General features: G+C 44.7%; 1 protein-coding gene across 8 annotated transcripts in view; it reads right to left on the minus strand.

Moving 5' to 3' along the window:
- Positions 1–19,697, minus strand: part of Fam193b (family with sequence similarity 193 member B) — a 40,099-nt gene that overhangs the window by 14,864 nt on the left and 5,538 nt on the right. For 5 of the 8 annotated variants that reach the window (XM_045153172.1, XM_045153171.1, XM_004665067.2 and 2 more), the window contains 3 exons: positions 4,939–5,181; positions 3,711–3,948; positions 1,359–1,746 (listed from right to left, as the gene is read on the minus strand). In XM_045153172.1, the coding sequence (XP_045009107.1) occupies positions 1,359–1,746; positions 3,711–3,948; positions 4,939–5,052 (740 nt within the window). In that variant the 5' untranslated portion in view covers positions 5,053–5,181. Of the gene's footprint in view, positions 1–1,358; positions 1,747–3,710; positions 3,949–4,938; positions 5,182–13,974; positions 14,036–19,697 lie in introns of those variants that run through there. The other 3 variants (XM_045153175.1, XM_045153177.1, XM_045153178.1) reach the window with 3 other exon arrangements.

Here is a 19,697-nt window from a genome sequence, read left to right on the forward strand (position 1 = left end):
TAACAAAAAAAAAAAAAAAAAAAGTGCCTGATTATTCTGCCTAGCAGGTTGCAAGCCCCTGTGTGTCTGAGAACAAAACTCCAGCTTTCTCCACTGCAAGTTCTGCCTCCAAGTTCTGGTAAGCTCTAAAGGCAACTTTATTGTACACAACACTTGCCCAAGGGCAGGTTGAGACAGACTGAAAAGTCAGCTGGAGATGGGAAGAGCTGTCGTCCTAGGCTGAGTCATAGCGCTAAAGTGCTGAATGGAAAGGGGAAGATCCCCATCTGTACAGACACCACGTGAAAGACACGTGGAAGAAAAGAACTGTCAGGAATGTTAGCAGCATGGTGAGATCTCAGAACGGGAAGATACAGATACATAAGAAATATAGACTCAAGGTATAAAAACACATTCAGCTTCTCCTAAGAGCCCTGTTTCAAAGAGATCATATAACCTTTCTCAGCATCTGGTGCTCCTTCTAGTAATCTTCTAAAGGACCAATTCTCCATTCAAACACAGACTTAGAGCCAGGCGTGGTAGTGCACGCCTGGAATCCCAGCACTCGGGAAGCAAACATGGGATCACTGTGAGTTCAAGACCACCCTGAGACTACATAATGAATTCCAGGTCAGCCTGGGCTAGAGTGAGACCCTACCTTGAAAAATAAAAACTAAAAACAAAAACAAAAAATTCAAACACAGGGCTGGAGAGATGGCTTAGCAGTTAAGGTGCTTGCCTGCAAAGCCAAAGGACCTTGGTTCGATTCCCCAGGACCCATATAAGCCAGGTATACAAGGTGGCGCATGCATCTGGAGTTCGTTTGCAGTGGCTAGAAGCCCTAGCACATCCATTCTCCTCCCCCTGCCCCACCTCTTTCCCTCTCTCAAATAAATAAATAAAATATAAAAAAGCTGGGCGTGATGGTGCACACTTTTAATCCCAGCACTTGGGAGGCAGAGGTAGGAGGATCACTGTGAATTTGATGCCAACCCGAAACTACACAGTGAATTCCAGGTCAGCTTGGACTAGAGCGACACCCTACCTTGAAAAACAAAAAATAAATAAATAAATAAAATATTTAAAAAATTCAAACACAGACTTAGGATACTTGTTACTTAAATAGTACTTAAATAGTTTTTTTTTTGTTTTTTTTTTCCCCTCAAGGTAGACTCTTGCTCTGAAACAGGCTGACCTGGAATTCACTATGTAGTCTCAAGATAGCCCCTGAACTCATAGTGATCCTCCTATCTCTGCCTCCACACCTGGCAGTTACTATCTTAAATGGGTAAAAATCTGAAAATGGGCCAGGTGTGATGACACAAGCCTCCTCTATCGCCAGAGAGCAGAAAGTGGTGATCGTCTTGCTACTCACTTACCTGTGAGTGCTAGGGAGTGGCTGAGAGCTCGGTGGTGGGAGGAGAGGCCCACTGCAGTGCCCGCTGCAGTGCCCGCTGCAGGGGTGGCTGCACCCTGAGAATGACGGAGGCATCTTCAGGAGTGGCATGCTGGTGGAAGGCAGGTGGGGGCTCTGACATGGCACTGGGGGATGGGAGGCAGTGGCAGCAGCCACAGGGCACTCTGAAGCCTGGACAGGAAAAGGTGCTGCCAGGGTAGCGGGCAGCAGGTGTGGCTGGGATGGCGAGCTGAAGGAGCCAGGGTGAGAAGGGATCAGAGATGCTGGCTGAGGGTGGTGGCCGGTGGGGCTGTTAGGGGGAGCAGTGAGGTCTGAGTGCTGGTGATGCTCCAAGACAGGGAAAGCCTCACCTGTAGGTGAAGGGGAGAGACAGGGGTCAGCTCTGAGAAGGAAAGCCCATAGGCTCACTGCCACGGCATCCTGCTAACTGTGACCAGAGGGCATAAGCTCTAAACAAAGTGGGATCCTGGAGCTGGAGGAGATTCTGTGTGGACAGACTTAAGGAGCCCAGGCCAAGAGAGAAGGCACTGGGAATGCTGGACCCACAGAGGACTACATGGCTTAGCTTTGGCGTGAACAGAGGATATCTGTTCAGTTTCTCTGGGTCTCTCTGAGGCCTGCTTGTTCACAGGTTCTTCAGGTCTGGGACAGGAGTTGTAGCAACCCTAGACTCTGCTTCTGGCAAGGATCAGAGCACTGACTCTTGGGAGGTGCTGGACTGGACTTCTGACTGAAGTGAGAAAAGGCTCTGACAACTCTCCCTGCTCATGGACAGAGAAAACTGGAATTATGTCTTCAACTGATATAATTCTTCACTTAGAAATATGACACTAGCTGGACATGGTGACACATGCCTTAATTCCAGCACTTGGGAGGCAGAGGCAGGAGGATGACAGTGAGTTCAAGGATACCTTGAGACTATATAGTGAATTCCAGGTCAGCCTGGGCTAGAGGGAGACCACCTTGAAAAAACAAAATAATAATAACAATAAAGAAAGAAAAAAGGAAAGAAAGAAAGAAATATGATAGTATCCAGGTATTGTGGCACATGCTTATAATCCCAGCACTTGAGAGGCAGAGGTAAGAGGATTGCCATGAGTTCAAGGCTACCCTGAGACTACATATTGAATTCCAGGTCAGCCTGGGCTGGAGCAAGACCCTACCTCAAAACAAACAAACAAACAAACAAACAACAACAAAAAACAATGGGAGGGAGGCTGGAGAGACTGCTTAGTAGTTAAGGCACTTGCCTGCAAAGCTAAAGGACCCCAGTTCAATTCCCCAGAACCCACATAAGTCAGATGCACAAGATGACGCACACATCTGGACTGTGTCTGCAGCGGCTGGAGGTCCTGGCACACCTATTATCTCTCTGTGTGTCTGCCTCTTTCTCCTCTCAAATAAATAAAAAAAAATATTTTTTAAAAGGACTATCAGTTAAAAAAAAAAAAAAAAGAAATATGAGAACTGGGCGTGGTGGCACACACCTTTAATCCCAGCACTTGGGAGGCAGAGGTAGGAGGATAGTCGTAAGTTCGAAGCCACCCTGAGTCTACACAGTGAATTCCAGGTCAGCCTGAGCTACAGTGAGACCCTACCTGGAAAAGCCAAAGGAAGGGAAAAAAAAAACAAAAACAAGAAATATGATGTATTCAAAGGTTTTTCCCTCTGGCCATTAACTGGCTAGTAAGTATGGCAGCTCACAATGCCAGTCTCTTGTAAAGGTAAGTGCAGTGTCTTAACCTAAGTCTTAGGTCAAGAAAAAAGTCCAAGGTGGCAGATGAAGCAGCGGTGGCTCAGGCTGGCCCTGGTGTACAAGGCAGGTATTAGGTGCCTTAAGTCCTACCTACTTCCCTACAAGCTTTTCCAGGTTCCTAAGATAGTATGAACCAGGTCATGTCCCCTTCTGGATCCAAGGTGAATCAAATGACAGCTCTGAGAGCAAACTTTTCTCTACTGGTGATGTTTTTCAACAAAGACCTGTGGAAGGTATTTTACAGATAGTCAAGGTCTAGGTTGCCCCCACTGCCAACAGAATAGCTTCAAGTATATTTTTGGGAGTGGTGGTGGGGGGGATTTAAGGTAGGGTCTCACTCTATCCCAGGCTGACCTGGAACTTACTCTGTAGTTCCAGGCTGGCCTTAAATTCACAGCAATCCTCCTACTTCTGCCTCCCAAGTGCTGGGATTAAAGGCGTGCACCACCAACCCAGCAAACTAACTTATTTTAATAACCAATCTTCTGACTGATTAAACCACCGAGTAAATAAAGCTGTATATGCTGAGGGCCCAGCAGCCTCCCAAGCTAGACTCACCAGGGATGGCAGGAGGACTCCCAAGTGCGCCGCCTGGCACAGCCCCGCTGGAGTGTGGGGAGTTCCAGAGACCGGAAAGCTTATGTGCTGATAGGAACGAGCTGGGATCCCAGTCCCCTGAGTTCCCATGGCAGGAAGAGGAGGAAGAAGATGAGGATGATGAAGAGGAAGACGATGAGGAGGAATGGGAGTCATCCCCACAAGATTGTGATTTGCAGGATGTGTGCGACAAGGAAATCTGGAGAAAAGAAAGAAAAAGGCTTGTGGTCAAACACTGGAGCTGACCAAGTGTCCCCATACCCTTGTCCTTAAGGACCTGTGCTGCAGCCAAAGCACAGTTAGCACAGGTCAAGCTGATGCATAAGCAAGGACCAAGCCTATAGTGAGAGGGAACTGCGATGTTCCCAGGTATGTGGATATGTGGATCATGGGGACACAGCTGTTAAGGTAAAGCTTGCCTAGAAATGTGGGACTTTGGGGAATGAGAAGAACTACCAACAAGATGAAAGGTCTTGAGCCGGGCGTGGTGGCGCACGCCTTTAATCTGAGCACTTGGGAGGCAGAGGTAGGAGGGATGGCCTTGAGTTCAAGGGTACCCCTGAGACTACAGAGTGAATTCCAGGTCAGCCTGAGCTAGAGTGAGACCCTACCTCGAAAAACAAACAAAAATCAATCAAACAAACAAACAAAAAAGATGAAAAGTCATTAACTCAGAAGTTTGATTTGCTTTTCTTCTGTCATTTTGCAACTGGGAACTGAACCCAGGATTGTACATACAAGGGGAACATTCTACCACCAAACTACATCCCAAACCTCTAAGCAGGAGTCTTCCAACTGATCTGATCCTGAAATGAGTCTACAGGGCAGGGGAAATGAGGAAAGCCTGGCTAGCATGACTCACTGAACAGCAAACTTCCATGGCTTCTAGTCATCACGGATGCTTTCTGACTGGGGTACATTTCAGACCCTCCAACTGATCTGAGCCTTCTGTATCATACTTTCAAGTAGCCACGGAGGTAAAGGCATCAGGGTCACATGAGGGGTGAGGATCATAACCTATGAGTACCTATTAGCGGGCCAGCTTTTTCTTCCCTCAAATCTGAACCCACGCTGCAAATGCTAGGTCAGTGCATCACATGAAGATACCCAAGGACATGGAAGAATAGCCTGACCTCCTCAGGGAGGCGGCAGCCCTGCATTCAGGGGCCCCTTGTCAGCTGTTACCTACCGCCACTGCATGTTCTCGACCTGTCTGCCTTTCATCTTCCTCCATGCTCTTTCGGCAACTCTGGCAGACCCACAGAGGCATCTCGCCTAGGAGATTCTTGACGAGCTTTGGCATGAAGTCAGGGGGCAGCTTCTCACCCTGCAACACCAGTCCATTTTGCGAAGGGCCTTCTTCCCAGCCTTTGCGCTCACGGTGGCACAGCAGGCAGCAAGTCTGCACAGACTGGCTGGAGGTGGGGGGGACCTGTCCAACACACAGACACAGGGTTTCCAAAGAGGGGAAAGGCTGTCCTCAGAAATGATGCTAACAGTATTAGTAACACTACATATCCCAATATGCCAGGTACTGTGTTAGGCACTTTATAAACAATAGTTTGGTTTTACTTCTTGTAACACTCTGCAAACAGGGTGTTCTCATTCCTAATTTTTTAGATGAAGAAACAGATTTCAAGAAGTTAAGTAAGTTGCCCAAGGTTACAGAGTGAATGAATGGTTTAAACCCCAACAAATTGGAATCCAACTCATACTCAAAGGTCCTACTGCTCTGATGGCCTTGAATTTCTAAGAATAACATAAGGCTGACTCCCATTTCTAGCAAGTCTAGGGAAGCTCATGACTCTGTGGAGCCTACAGACTAAAGCTCACCTAGAAATAAAATGTACTTTCAGTCAATGGAGAGTTTGGGAGAATGTTTTCTAAAGAGCTGAAGCAATGTTTTGCAGAAAGAGTTTGTGGAACCAGTTTAAAAAAAAAAAAAAGCCAGGTGTGGTGGTACATGCCTTTAATCCCAGTACTTTAGGGAAGCCCAAGGTAGGAGAATCACAGTGAGTTCAAGGCCAGCCTCAGACTAGCTCAGCCTGGGTTAGAGTGAGACCCTACCTCAAAAATCAAAAGCAAAAATAAACAAACAAACAAACAAACAAACAAACAAAAAGGCATTAAGGCATTAACTCAACTGCTGAAAACTGTGTTAGTAGGGAAGACAGACATACCCTGGTGCTCTCGAGAGTAAGGGTGGTCAGAGAAATCTGGACCTGGATCAAACAGACATGCAATCCAATGTCTGCCTGACCACAAGTCAACTGATGACCTTGAGCAAGTAATTTAACTTCTCTGAGCTCCATCCAACTGCTACCTACCTTGCAGTTCTGAAGACTGCTACAAAGAAGTGCCTAATCCTGTGTGTGCCACAGCACAGGTCCAGAATATAAACATTATTTGGCCTCCCCCTTCCCACTTCTAGGACAAAGTTGACCCAGTAATGTAAATCCGAAGGCTTTCTTTCATGTTGAGGGATTCTACAGGAAAACTAATTAATTACTAGCCCAAATTAATGGCTTTCTTGTATCATTTGGTACTTTCCTCTCACTGACACTGCATGAGGCCATGTCACTTTTTCTGGCTAGACACATGCTGCCAGCATAAGCTTGAACAATGGGCATGCATTTCTCCTTGTTGTCCTGTGTGACTAGACTTGCATGCTCCTGCGACTCTGCCATGCCATGCTATGCTATACCATGAGGGCATGACCAGATTCCTGCCAGATGTGGAGAAAGTAGGAATCTTCCCAGCAATCAGGCAACTGATCAGACATATGTAAGTGAGCCCAGCTGAAATCAAACAAGCCTGCCCAGGTCAGCAGACACACCCTAATAGGCAGTAGACTCAGAAAAAAAAAATAGTAAATAGTATTGTTTTCAGCCACTGGGTTACAGGGTGGTTTGTTCTGCAATAATAGGGAACTCACACACCTTCCAAATTACTCCCCACTAAATAAGGTGCTCGCAGAGGGCGCCATCATCTGCTTCACATGAATCTCCTCACAACAGGCTGAAATTAGGGTATCCAGAAACCTGCCATGTTAGCATTACACTGACTGGTCTCTGGCTTCTTGACAAAGAAAGAACTAGAAGTGGCACTGAGAACATAATGAAGCATTCGAACAAGTACAAGGTACATGAAAAATATCAGAGACAAAGAAATTTTACAGATGGAATTCATGAAAGATACCACTTAATCAGATTGTCAATCAGCAAGAAAGTTGCTTAATGTTAAATGCAAAAGAAATCCATCCATGGCATCTCACAAAAGGGTGGAACAAAAGGATGTATTCAGAGGAACTAAAGCAAAGGAGGGCTTTTCTGAGAAGTGTACTCAGGAAACTTTGTAACTGCAAGGGGCCACTAGCTAGAGAGGAGGTAAATGTACAAGTCTCTTTTCCACTAACACAGTGACAATACCAAGGAAAATACCACAAGAATTTTATCACAATAGTTCCATTTCACTTGGGTGTCAATTTCCAAAAAAAGAAAACCACTATTTTTATTTTCCTTTTCAGAATTTGTTTGTTTGTTTTTTCGAGGCAGGGTCTCAGTCTAACCTAGCCTGACCTGGAATTCACTACACAGTCTCAGAGTGGCCTTGAACTCTCCGTGATCCTCCTACCTCTGCCTCTGCTTCTCCAGGGCTGGAATTAAAGGCGTGCACCACCACACCCAGCTCTAGAATTTTTTTTTGAGGATCTCACAAAGTTCAGGCTTGTCTTGAACAATATGAATGAGACTAACCTTGAACTCTCAATCCTTCCCACCTCTACCTCCTAAGGGTTAGTATTACAGATGTCTGTTGTGCCTGGCCAGAATGAAAATCTTGAATGAGTAAAAGTCTTCTTGCAATCCTTCTGGGTTTTGTTTTGTTTTGTTTTGTTTTGGTGGTGCTAGAGACTGAATCCAGAGCCTTTTGTATTTGAAATTCTTTATATGGTTTGTAAAGTATCATATGGTTTTGTATGACCAATAATTCAAATGTATAAGGTAATTTAAGGTAAAAGAAATGCTTTCTCTGTTTTCTTTTTATTTATTCTTTTTGCTGTTGTTTTTAAAGTTTGTTTGCTTTTTTGTTTTGTTTTGTTTTGTTTTGTTTTTCGAGGTAGGGTCTCACTCTAGCCCAGGCTGACCTGGAATTAACTATGTAGTCTCAGGGTGGCCTCGAACTCACGGCGATCCTCCTACCTCTGCCTCCCAAGGGCTGGGATTAAAGGTGTGCGCCACCACGCCCGGCTGCTTTTTTGTTTTTAAATATATTCTATTTATTAATTTGAGAGAGATAAAGAGGGGAAGAGAGACAGAATGGGCATGCCAGGGCCTCTAGCCACTGCAAATGAACTCCAGATGTGTGCACCACCTTGTGCATCCAGCTTACGTGGGTCCTGAAGAGTCAAACCGGGATCCTTTGGCTTTGCAGGCAAATGCCTTAACTGCTGAGCCATCTCTCCAGCCCTTGTTTTGTTTTGTTTTGGTTTTTCAAGGTAGGGGCTCACTCTAGTCCAGGCAGACCTGGAACTCACTATGTAGTCTCAGGGTGGCCTCGAACTCATGGCAACCCACCTTCCTCTGCCTCCCAAGTGCTGAGATTAAAGGTGTGTACTCATTTTTTGTTGTTGTTTTGTTTTGTTTTGAGGTAGGTTCTCACTCTAGTCCCAGGCTGGCCTCAAACTCATAGCAATCCCTCAACTTCTGCCTCATGAGTGCTGGGATTAAAGACATGTGCCACCATACCCAGCTTCTATTTTCTTTTAGAATCAACACGCAATTCTTATAACTTACAGGTATGAAAGTACTTGTGTGAGGTGCTGAGGTGCAGTGGAAATAATTAGCATTAATTCTGGGCACCATCATTTATCAGCTATATAAGTGACCAAGTTCTACCTACCTCTCTGATCACCTATAAAATGGGATTAATATGTAATATTAATATCCTAATATGTAGGCTCCAAGATAAGAATTAAATATGAGGGCTGAAGAGATGGCTTAGCAGTTAAGAGCTTGCCTGTGAAGCCTGAGGACCCCGGTTCGAGGCTCGATTCTCCAGGACCCACGTTAGCCAGATGCACAAGGGGGCGCACGTGTCTGGAGTTCAGTTTGCAGTGGCTGGAGGCCCTGGCACGCCCATTCTCTCTATATATCTGCCTCTCTCTCTCTGTGTGTCGCTCTCAAATAAGTAAAAATAAACACAAAAAGAATTAAATATGATAAGACACCTCGTCCAATGCTGGCAGTGTAATACTTTGCTTAATATGACCCAATGATGAACATAATGGGAGCAAAGAAAAACAAGAAATCACTACTTAATGTTGTGAGTGTGCAAGCTATTCCTAAGAAATGAATGCAAGGTGACTCAAGACATCTTTTGTGTGTGTGTGCTTTGAGACAGGAGCTCACACTGTAGCCATGACTGGCCCCCAACTTGTGGCAATCCTCCTGTCTTAGTGCTAGGATTACAGTCATGAGCTTTCGTTAGCCATCTTATTCTCTGCACTCAACCTCATGAAGTCAAATGCTGGTGTCCCTCAACTATGCTCTCTACCTTTGCCAAGGGGATGTTTTGATTAAAATCTCCTTCCTTCCCATTTCTCAGCAAGTAGCTGAGCAGGGCTTAAGGCCCAGTATAACTCCAAACTCCTCTAGATTCCTAGAGCCTTAGAGTTCAGCTCCTGTGCCTTCGTCACAGGTATATTGTGCCATTACTTCCCTTATTTGCCTATATCTTTTTGTTCCTTCTATCAGATGCAGATGCAGGTCTGAATCCATCCCAGAACAATAAAGGCTGTCTCAGGGTATAGGCTCAGCTGGGCACATACTATAATCAGACTTGTGAGGTGACAGGCAGTGCCTGAAATCACTGATTCTACAGAGAAGGTCCATATCTCTACCCTGCACCTCCATCTGAATGGTTTCAATTTCAAGTGGAAAAGTGGAAGACTGTATTCTTCAGGGATTATAATAGGATGCCCCAGTTAAAGGAGATAATGTGACTCTATCAAGAGCCAAACCAATCCACAAAATAAGTGAATTAGCCATCAATGGAAGTTACTTTATAGGGTAGGCAGTCATTGTAAGTAAAGGAAGAAATGGGGCTGGAAATCTAATAAACTCTAACTAATAAAAAATAATATAATATATAATATATAAATAATATAATATAAAATAATAAAAAGCTAATAAACTCTAACTAAACAAGGGGTGTCATCTGTACTGCACAAAGATGCCAAGGGAGTAAGTGACAGTAGAAACACAAAGCACTCTGCCCAAGGGATCCAGGAGGTAGGCACTCACTCTATTATTATCTAGGCCCCGCGGCTGTTTTGTTCTTAACAAGTGTACACTAGAGACTAGCTATCCACAGAATGCTCTGAATTTGGTAGACTTAATTCCTGCTTTCAAGGCCCATGCAGTTTATAGAGGCCACATCTTGTTTTCTTGTTTTTTGTTTTGTTTTGGTTTTTGGTTTTTCGAGGTAGGGTCTCACTCTAGCTCAGGCTGACATGGAATTCACTGTGTAGTCTCAGGGTGGTCTCGAACTCTCGTTGATCCTCCCACCACTGCCTCCTGAGTGCTGTGATTAAAGGTGTGCGTCACCACCTGGCTCTGTAGAGGCCACTTCTAAAGCTGAAGTCTTAACCCTTCACCCTGCCTGGAGCCTGCCTTTGGGTAATATGTGCTGTAGGCCTAGGAAACTTGCTGAATTTCTTCTTTTTCTCTGTTAGGTCTTGCTATAGCCCACGCTGGCCTCAAACTCATGATCTTCCTGCCTCAGCCTCCTGAGTGCTGTGATTACGAGTCTGACTGGGTACCACTGACCCTTTCATCAAAAACTTTAGAGGCCTGGAGAGATGGCTTAGCAGTTAAGCGCTTGCCTGTGAAGCCTAAGGACCCTGGTTCGAGGCTCGGTTCCCCAGGTCCCATGTTAGCCAGATGCACAAGGGGGCGCACGCGTCTGGAGTTCGTTTGCAGAGGCTGGAAGCCCTGGCGTGCCCATTCTCTCTCTCCCTCTACCTGTCTTTCTCTTTGTGTCTGTCGCTCTCAAATAAATAAGTAAAATAAAATAAAATAAATAAATAAAAAAAAACTCTATAGAGATGTTACAGTCAATAATATCACTGTTCCTTCTAATTTTTCCTATGGTAGAGAAAAACTCTTGGTTCAGGGTTCCTTTTAATTGCAACCTCCAGCCATTTTCCAAATTCTTAGAATTTTGACCTCTTATTCCTTGAAGAGTCAGTGAACCCAGGCTTTCAACATACTGTTCTCAAAGATGTACTTTTATCATACAGAGTATGGTCAGTTCATGTTCATCAGATGAATAAATGAAAACTTCTAGTCATCTGTTTTCATCTCAAAGGCTCATGGAACTAATTCCTAAACCTTAGCAGCTCTGGGCAACATCATCTCAGATTAAACTCCAGAGCCTCTAGGGCACACAGGTCTGGTTCTCAGCGGAAGATCTAGGAAAAAGGAACCGCTAAACTGATTGGTGGTTTTCTCAAGGACTTTCTTAGCAAAACCAGACTCTCTGGAGCATGGGTTACTCATATAGGGAAGCCATGGTTCAGCATGTACATTCCTCAAGCAAAGAAGTAGCCAGGTGAACTCTAGAATGGAGCCTCTCCAGAGTCCACAGAGCTGGCATTTGCAGCCATTAAAGCCAGTGGCTTTGCTTCCTTACCAGACCAGGCATTTTTGCCTTGGCCTGAAAAGCATTATGTTAGAGCAACCTACTTTTTCCTAGATAAGCATAACCTCAAAGGAAAATCCATTTTTTCATGTTAATACCATTTTCACTTTAAAGGATTATAGTTGTTATTCTCCCCCTTCCCCTCCGAGGTAGGGTCTCACTCTAGCTCAGGCTGACCTGGAATTCATGATGTAGTCTCAAGGCATACTAGAACTCACAGTCATTCTCCTACCTCTGCCTCCTGAGTGCTGGAATTAAAGGTGTGTGCCACCACACCCGGCTAGACATGTTATTTTAAATAAAAACTGTTATTGTATTATGTGGTGATTTAATGGAGATCAAACCCAGGCCTACTGTGTGCTAGCAGAGCATTCTTCCTTCTAGTCTGTTAGTCTTCAAGGAACTACCAACTAAAACATGCCTATATGTTCTCGGTTTTAATATTTAACTTGGTAAGAATAAACAGATAAAACCAACATAAACAAAAACTCTTTGGTGGACTAAATCACTATTTCTAGGAAGGCAGGGCTGGGGAGATGGCTCTGTAGGTAAGAGAGTTTGCTGAGCAAGCATGAGGATCTTAGTTCCATCCTCAGCACCCACGTTTAAAAAAAAAAAGGCTGGGTGAGCCAGGCATGGAGGCAGAGATAGGAGGATCACCATGAGTTCAAGGCCACCCTGAGACTACATAGTGAATTCCAGGTCAGTCTGGACTAGAGAAACCCTACCTCAAAAACCCAAAATAAATAAATAAAAGGCTGAGTGCAGCCAGGTATGCTTAACCCCAGTGCTGATGGGGACTGACACAGGAGAATTGCTGGAGCTTGCTGGTCAGCCAGTCTGACTAAAAAGGGCAGCCCCAGGTTCAGTGAGAGACATTGTCTCATGGAAATAAAACATTCAAGGACACCCAATGTTCTCTTCCAGCCTCTGCACACATGTGCACAGAGTATGTTCATCTGTACACACACGCCTGAACACCACACACACACACACACACACACACACACACACACACAATTTTTTCAGGAATATAAATGGCTCTAAAACCAAATACTATGAGAGCTGCTCTAGAGATGCCTGTCACATAGTGGGTATGCATTAGGCAACAGTGATTAACTATCATATAGTTTGTGGCATATCTGGATAGCTCTTTGGGCATACTCAAATTTTCTACCTTGGCCTTTCTGTCCAGTCTGGCAAGACCAAACCAGGTAGGTGCCAAGAACTGCTTTGAATCTAAATCAAACATACCCTGGTCTCATTCTCCGAGAGGTTCCTTTCAGTCCCTAGGGTTCATGTGTGTTTGCCTAGGGTTTCCTCAAGACACATGCTGTATCTAACCAGCTGCCCTCAACAGCTTCCAACTTCTATTCTGAAATGGCCCAGGAGAGTACTCTCCTCTCAAGGTACCAAACTCCAAGAGCCTCCCTGTCACCACAGCAGGCACACAACAATAGCAGCTAGTTTCTTTGAGAAGTTGAGAAAATTATTTTAGTCTAGTAAAACTCATTAGGCCAGTTCTTACCACTCACTTTTCCATTTATCTGTTCATTCCCATATTCAGCTGCTCAGAGCCCTTCTCTTTTATCAACCATTGTGTTGAGTACTGGAAGACATTTTAAAACTTAAGATCCTAGTCAAAGGTCAATGAAGCATGCTGCACCAGGCTAAGAATTAATTATTTTAATATAGTGCCACTACTGTGCCATGGCCCTGGTAAGATGTATCTCTTTGGGGGCATGGAGTGGAGCTTGGTCATTGATGTTTTCTCAGGAACCCAGGCATGGCTTATACCCAGCACACAACAGGCACTCATTGAATAAATAAATTGGTATTCCCCCATGGCTAATATCTCATCCATGTAACAAGTAGAATTTAAAACACAGGGAAACCAGCCCTTTCCTAATATGCTATGCTGAAGGCATGGATATAGCACTCTGACCATCTGATAAGAAGGCAATCAGTGCTAAGAATCTCAGACACTCCTCACAACCTGAGCTGAAGTTAATTCTCAGGGAGCTGACTAAGCCCATCTCAGTGGCCTGAACTTCACTCCAAGTCTCACTGGTTCTTTCAGGAGATAAAGGACTACTTCATATCAGGGCCAGCTACTACAGAACCTTCTCCGATTATACTCATTTGAGTTAGGACAGGAGAGTGAGGCTGACTGGCTCTCATGACCCTCCACCCCTACAAGCCTCACCAATTCACTGACCTGCTTTCTGGGGACTAGTAGTCAAGTGAAAGGCCCAAGTTGCTCACTTATCTGGATGCTGAGCTCAAGTGCCACTCCACTAATCAACACCAGCAAGGACTTCTCACAGGAAAAAAGCACGAACTTTAGAGACACCGTTTTCAAATCTTCAAATTCAAATCTTCTTCTTTTTTTTTTTTGTAATTTTCAGTATCTTTTAGATTATTACTCAAGTTCTGAGTTTCAAGTTTCTCAAGTTATGAAATGGGAATAACACCATACTTCACAGCGTTTTAAGGACAGAAGGAAATAAATTATGTAAAGTACCTGGCCTGGGCCTGGCACAAAGTAGGTGCTCAATACCCGTTAGTTTCTTTCCTCTTCTGTCCTAGAAGAAATGATAGGGAAACTTACTAAGTGAGACTTGCCCAAAGCAATGTATTACTTGAAGCAAGGTAAGGAAGACTAGACCAAGTAACCTTCCAGGCCTCTCTGAACCCCATGTCTATAGCTGTCACTTCCTGACAGAAGTCTTCAGTGTGCTGTTCCTTTGGCCCTCTTCCTGCTTTACTTTCCTCACATCACCTTTCAGATAAGAAATATCTATTTCAGCCAGGCGTGGTGGTGCACGCCTTTGATCCCAGCACTTAGGAGACAGAGATAGGAAGATTGCTGAGAGTTTAAGGCCATCCTGAGACTACATAGTGAATTCCAGGTCAGCCTGGGCTAGAGTAAGACCATGCCTTGCAAAACCAAAAAAAAAAAAAAATATATATATATATATATATATATCTCAGAATGATGGGGAAATCAAAAAACGCCAAGAGGGCCTGGAGGGATGGCTTAGCAGTTAAGGCATTTGCCTGCAAAGCCAAAGGACCCAGGTTCAATTCCCCCAGAACCATGTTAGCCAGACGCACAGGAAGACACAAGTGTCTGGAGTTCGTCTGCAGTGGCTAGAGGCCTTGGTGTGCTCATTTTCTCCCCCCCTTTCTCTATCAAATAAATAAAATATTTTTTAAAAAAGAAAGAAAGAAAAACCAAGAGCCCTGGGTAAAGAATAAAGTGGCTAGCTGGGCATGGTGGCTTACACCTTTAATCCCAGCACTTGGGAGGCAGAGGTAGGAGGATTGCTGTGAGTTCGAGGCCACCCTGTGACTACACAGTGAATTCCAGGTCTGCCTAGGTTACAGCAAGACCCCTTGAGAAAAAAAAAACAACAAAAAAAAAAACATAAAGTGAGATGCCTTATGGATTGCTGAATAGCTGCACATTCCTTTACTGCTCAGCTGCCAGCCCCTTAGTCGGAAGGATGAGGGTACAGAGACATGAAGGATGCAAACTCAGGCTCTTCCCAGTACACAAGCCTCTCAGTCCTTTTCTGCCTCTGCACATCATTCCAATTACATTCATATGACACTGCTTCTTCTTCCTTCCTTTTAATGTATGAGTATGTGCATTTAAACAGAGGACAGCCTCAGGTGTCAATACCACCTTTTTTTGAGATAGGGTCTCTAAGTGGCCTCATACTTGGCAGTTATTCTAGACTGGACAACAAACCCCAGGAATCTTCCTATTTCTAGCTCCCCAACACTGGGATTATAAGCACACATCACCATACCTGACAATGTTTACATTGGTTTTGGGATGAGGTTCAGGTTCTCATGCTTGTGAGGCCGTGAGGCCAGCAGTGGCTGACTGAACCATCTCCCCAGCTCCCTTCTTTTTGGCTGAGGGCTCAGCTTGGGTATCACACCTTCCAAACCACAGGCAGAATGAACTGAGCTTTGCTCTGGGATGTCCTATGCTTTTTACATCTCTAGAATAGAGCTGATCAAATGTATCTTATCTGATGAAATCAATCATCTCTACAATACTGTGGAACTTCCAAGGGCAGACCACGTGTCCCAAAAGTTACTGAATTTCAACTGTTCAGCAGAGGCACATTTTGATACACAATGGATTAGCAGATGAATATTAGAAGGGAACAAATGGGGCTGGAGAGATTGGCTCAGTGGTTAAGGTGCTTGCCAGCAAAGCCAAAGGACTGAGTACTCACATAAAGCCAGCTGTACAATGCGGCACAAGCATCTAGAGTTCATTTGCAGTGACTAGAGGCCATGGAGCACCCATTCTCTCTCCCTCTCTCTCTAAGTAATAAAAAAAAAGGCGGGGGGACAAGCCGGGCGTGGTGGCACACGCCTTTAATTCCAGTACTTGGGAAGCATAGGTAGGAGGGTCCCGTGAGTTCAAAAAAAGGAGTGGGGGCTGGAGAGATGGCTTAGCAGTTAAGCGTTTGCTTGTGAAGCCTAAGGACTTTGGTTCAAGGCTTGATTCCCCTGTACCTACATAAGCCAGATGCATAAGATGGCGCATGCATCTGGAGTTTGTTTGCAGTAGCTAGAGGTCCTGGTGTGCCCATTCTCTCTCTCTGTCACTCTCAAATAAATAAAAATCAGCAAAAAATAAATAAATAAATAAAAATAAAAAAAATTTTTAAAAAAAGAGTGAGTTGTTGGCCAAGGAGGTCCCTGATGCCCCCAAAACATCACAGGCCATTGCCAAGGCCCTTGGTTTCCCACCAAGAATAGATGGTAAGACCCTATTGCTGAAGACTCCACATTCTTGGGCTGCAAGGCTACTGAGAAATCCTGCTGGAACTGAGCTGATAACCTCCTCCATGTAGACCAGCTGATAGAAAGCTGGAAGAAGCCATTCTACATGCAGTTCCACGGGAGAGAGAGAAGTCACCAGTGAAGACACTCAACAGTGGACACCGCAAGCCTTATATTTTGCCAGCCAGGCCAAATGAGCCAACCAGCGCAATAGTGGCATGTCTGTTATGGTGGAAACCAACTGCCCTCTAATTGGCCTGGAGGCCCACTCCATGGGAGAGAATACATCCCTAATACTGAAAACATAAAACAGAGGTTGTGGTGGTTTGATTCAGGTGTCCCCCATAAACTTAGGTGTTGTGAATGCTAGCTCCCCAGCTGATGGATATTTGGGAATTAATGCCTCCTGTAGGGAGTGTATTGTTGGGGCAGGCTTATGGGCTTTATAGCCAGTTTCCCCATGCCAGTGTTTGGCACACCCTCCTGTTGCTGTGGTCCACCTTATGTTGGCCAGGGGGTGATGTCCACCTTCTGCTCATGCCATCGTTTTCCCCTGCCATCGTGAAGCTTCCCCTCGAGCCTGTAAGCCAAAATAAATCTCTTTTTCCCAGAAGCTACTCTTGGTTGGGTGATTTCTACCAGCAATTCGAACCAGACTGCAACAGAGGTAGTCATGAACCCTAGGGATATAACACCTGCTGCTGTCTGGCTAAATGTGTATCTTACGCTCATGAAACTGCCCAGTAAGCACTTCTCTCATTCATTCATTCATTCATTCATTCATATATATATATATATATATATATATATACACATACACACACACACACACACACACACATGTATATATCTTTTTATTTAATTATTTATTCTTAGGTTTTCAAGGTAGGATCTCACTCTAGCCCAGGCTGACCTGAAATTCACTAGGTAATCTCTGGGTGGCCTCCAACTCATGGCAATCCTCCTACCTCTGCATCCCGAGTGTTGGGATTAAAGGTGTGGGCATCCACACCCGGCTCATACCTATATATTAATGCTACTCTCACTTTTGGTTGAGAACCTTCTCTTTTCAGGTGGCAGTGACCTTGGGATGACTCAGAAGGCATCATGGTGCTGGGAAGAAGCGACAGGAATGCTCAGCACTGCAATATCCCTATCACACCTTCCAAGGCTCAGGGTCCACTGCAGAAGAGGTGGAGCAAAGAATGTAAGAGCCAAAGGAAAGGTAGGACTCCTTACAGTGTGATCCTCCAGACACAAAATGGCCTAGATATCCATGACCTCACAGTGCCTGACACTACCTACACAAGACCATCATAATAGGAGGAAAAGATGATGACATCAAAATAAAAGAGAGACTGGGCTGGAGAGATGGCTTAGCAGTTAAGCGCTTGCCTGTGAAGCCTAAGGACCCCAGTTCGAGGCTTGGTTCCCCAGGTCCCACGTTAGCCAGATGCACAAGGGGGCGCACGTGTCTGGAGTTCGTTTGCAGAGGCTGGAAGCCCTGGCGCGCCCATTCTCTCTCTCTCCCTCTATCTGTCTTTCTCTCTGTGTCTGTCTCTCTCAAATAAATAAATAAATAAAAATTTAAAAAAAGAAATAAATAAAAGAGAGACTGATAGAGAGGAGGAGGGGATATGATGGAGAATGGAGTTTCAAAGGGGAAAGTAGAGGGAGGGAAGAGGGAAGGCATTACCATAGGATATTGTTTATAATCATGGAAGTTGTTAATAAAAAAAAAAAAAAAAAAAAGGAACCAAGCAGGGCATGGTGGTGCATGGGGAGGCAGAGATAGGAGGATCACTATGAGTTTGAGGCCACCCTGAGACTACATAGTGAATACCAGGTTAGCCTGGGCTAGAGTGAGACCCTATCTTGAAAAAACAAAAAAAAGGAGGGGGATAACAAATGGTGAAAGATTTTTATTGTCACTTTAATGTTGCTGGGGATCCAGGGCCTCACACATCTGGCATCTTCTCCAACAATGAGATACAACCCCAGTCTCCTCTCCTTTTTAAAACTAAAACTGTTTCTATTCCTGCTATTGTTTTTTTTAGTTTGTTTTGTTTGGCTTATTCCTGCTATTCTTTAACACAATCCTAAACCCCTCAATTCAGCAGTTCCCAGACCCAGACACACTCAGAATCACCAGGGACAATTCAACAATAGATTTCTGGGTAGGTTCCAGACCTGGAAACTCTGGTTCTGTAGGTCTGGGATAGGATCTAACAAAAGATTTGGTTGTTGGATTAGGGACAGGGAGACACAGAATTAAGCAACACAGCTGCCTCTCCCACTGAAAATGATATTTCCTCACACGAGATCAGAAAGCAGCCGGGTTGTGGTGGCACACCCCTTTAATCCCAGTACTCGGGAGGCAGAGGTAGGAGGATCGCTGTGAGTTTGAGGCCACCCTGAGACTACATAGTGAATTCCAGATCAGCCTAGACTAGAGAGAGACCCTACCTCGAAAAACCAAAAAAAAAAAAAAAAGAAAGAAAAAGAAGCAAGCAAGCAAGCAAACATGCATGCATTTACAGAGGCACACCATGTTCATCTTACCTAAAATCTCTCATGAATTCCTCACTGCCCAAATTGCTTGATGAGGTACAACAGGAGCCCTGTCAATCTATGCTTCCTGATCTTTCCTGCTCTCCAGTGAGCCCAAAAGAGTTCACCTTTGGCTCTTTGTACAACCTGCTTTTTGTCTTTATAGCCCTTCCTTCTTTGTTTCTTTTTTGGGGGGAAGGGAGGGAAATCTGAGGTGGGGTCTCACTCTAGCTCAGGCTGACCTGGAATTCACTTTGTATTATCAGGGTGAACTCGAACTCAAAGCAATCTTCCTATCTCTGCCTCGAGTGCTGGGATTAAAGGCGTGCGACACCACACCCACTCCCTCCTTGATGCCCAACTGCTGCTCAACTTGAACCCTTCTCCGACTGAGTCTTTCTGAGGTCATCAAATCTCAGACACCTCAGCACCAAGCATTAAAACCACAGCTACCACTTGTGCTAAGTGCTTGACAGGCAGTATTTGCTTGGCTCCCACCATTAGGCTGTAAGCCTGGATTCACTGTCAATTTATACATGACAAAACAAACCAAAAGACTGAAACACTTTAAAAGGCCACTTCAAAGACACAGGGTCTCAACCTTCTCTAGGCCATACTTTGTTACTATGTAAACATTCACTAGAAGACTAGGAGCTCCTTGTGGGCAGGAACCAGGTTTCATTCACATATGCTCTTGTACTTAGTCCACAACCTGGCAAAGAACAAGGGCCAGTTGGTATTTGCAGGCAAGAGAACTATCACCTATCATACAGCATGTGAGCACGGCTGACCTAAGGGAGTGTCTGCCAGCCTGGAACAGTCAAGTGAAGACCAAGGGAGGTAAAAACAAAGTAGAAGACTACCTTAAAATTTTAATTTAGTAAC

This window comes from Jaculus jaculus, chromosome 6, assembly GCF_020740685.1.
Source record: "Jaculus jaculus isolate mJacJac1 chromosome 6, mJacJac1.mat.Y.cur, whole genome shotgun sequence".
NCBI lineage: Eukaryota > Metazoa > Chordata > Mammalia > Rodentia > Dipodidae > Jaculus > Jaculus jaculus.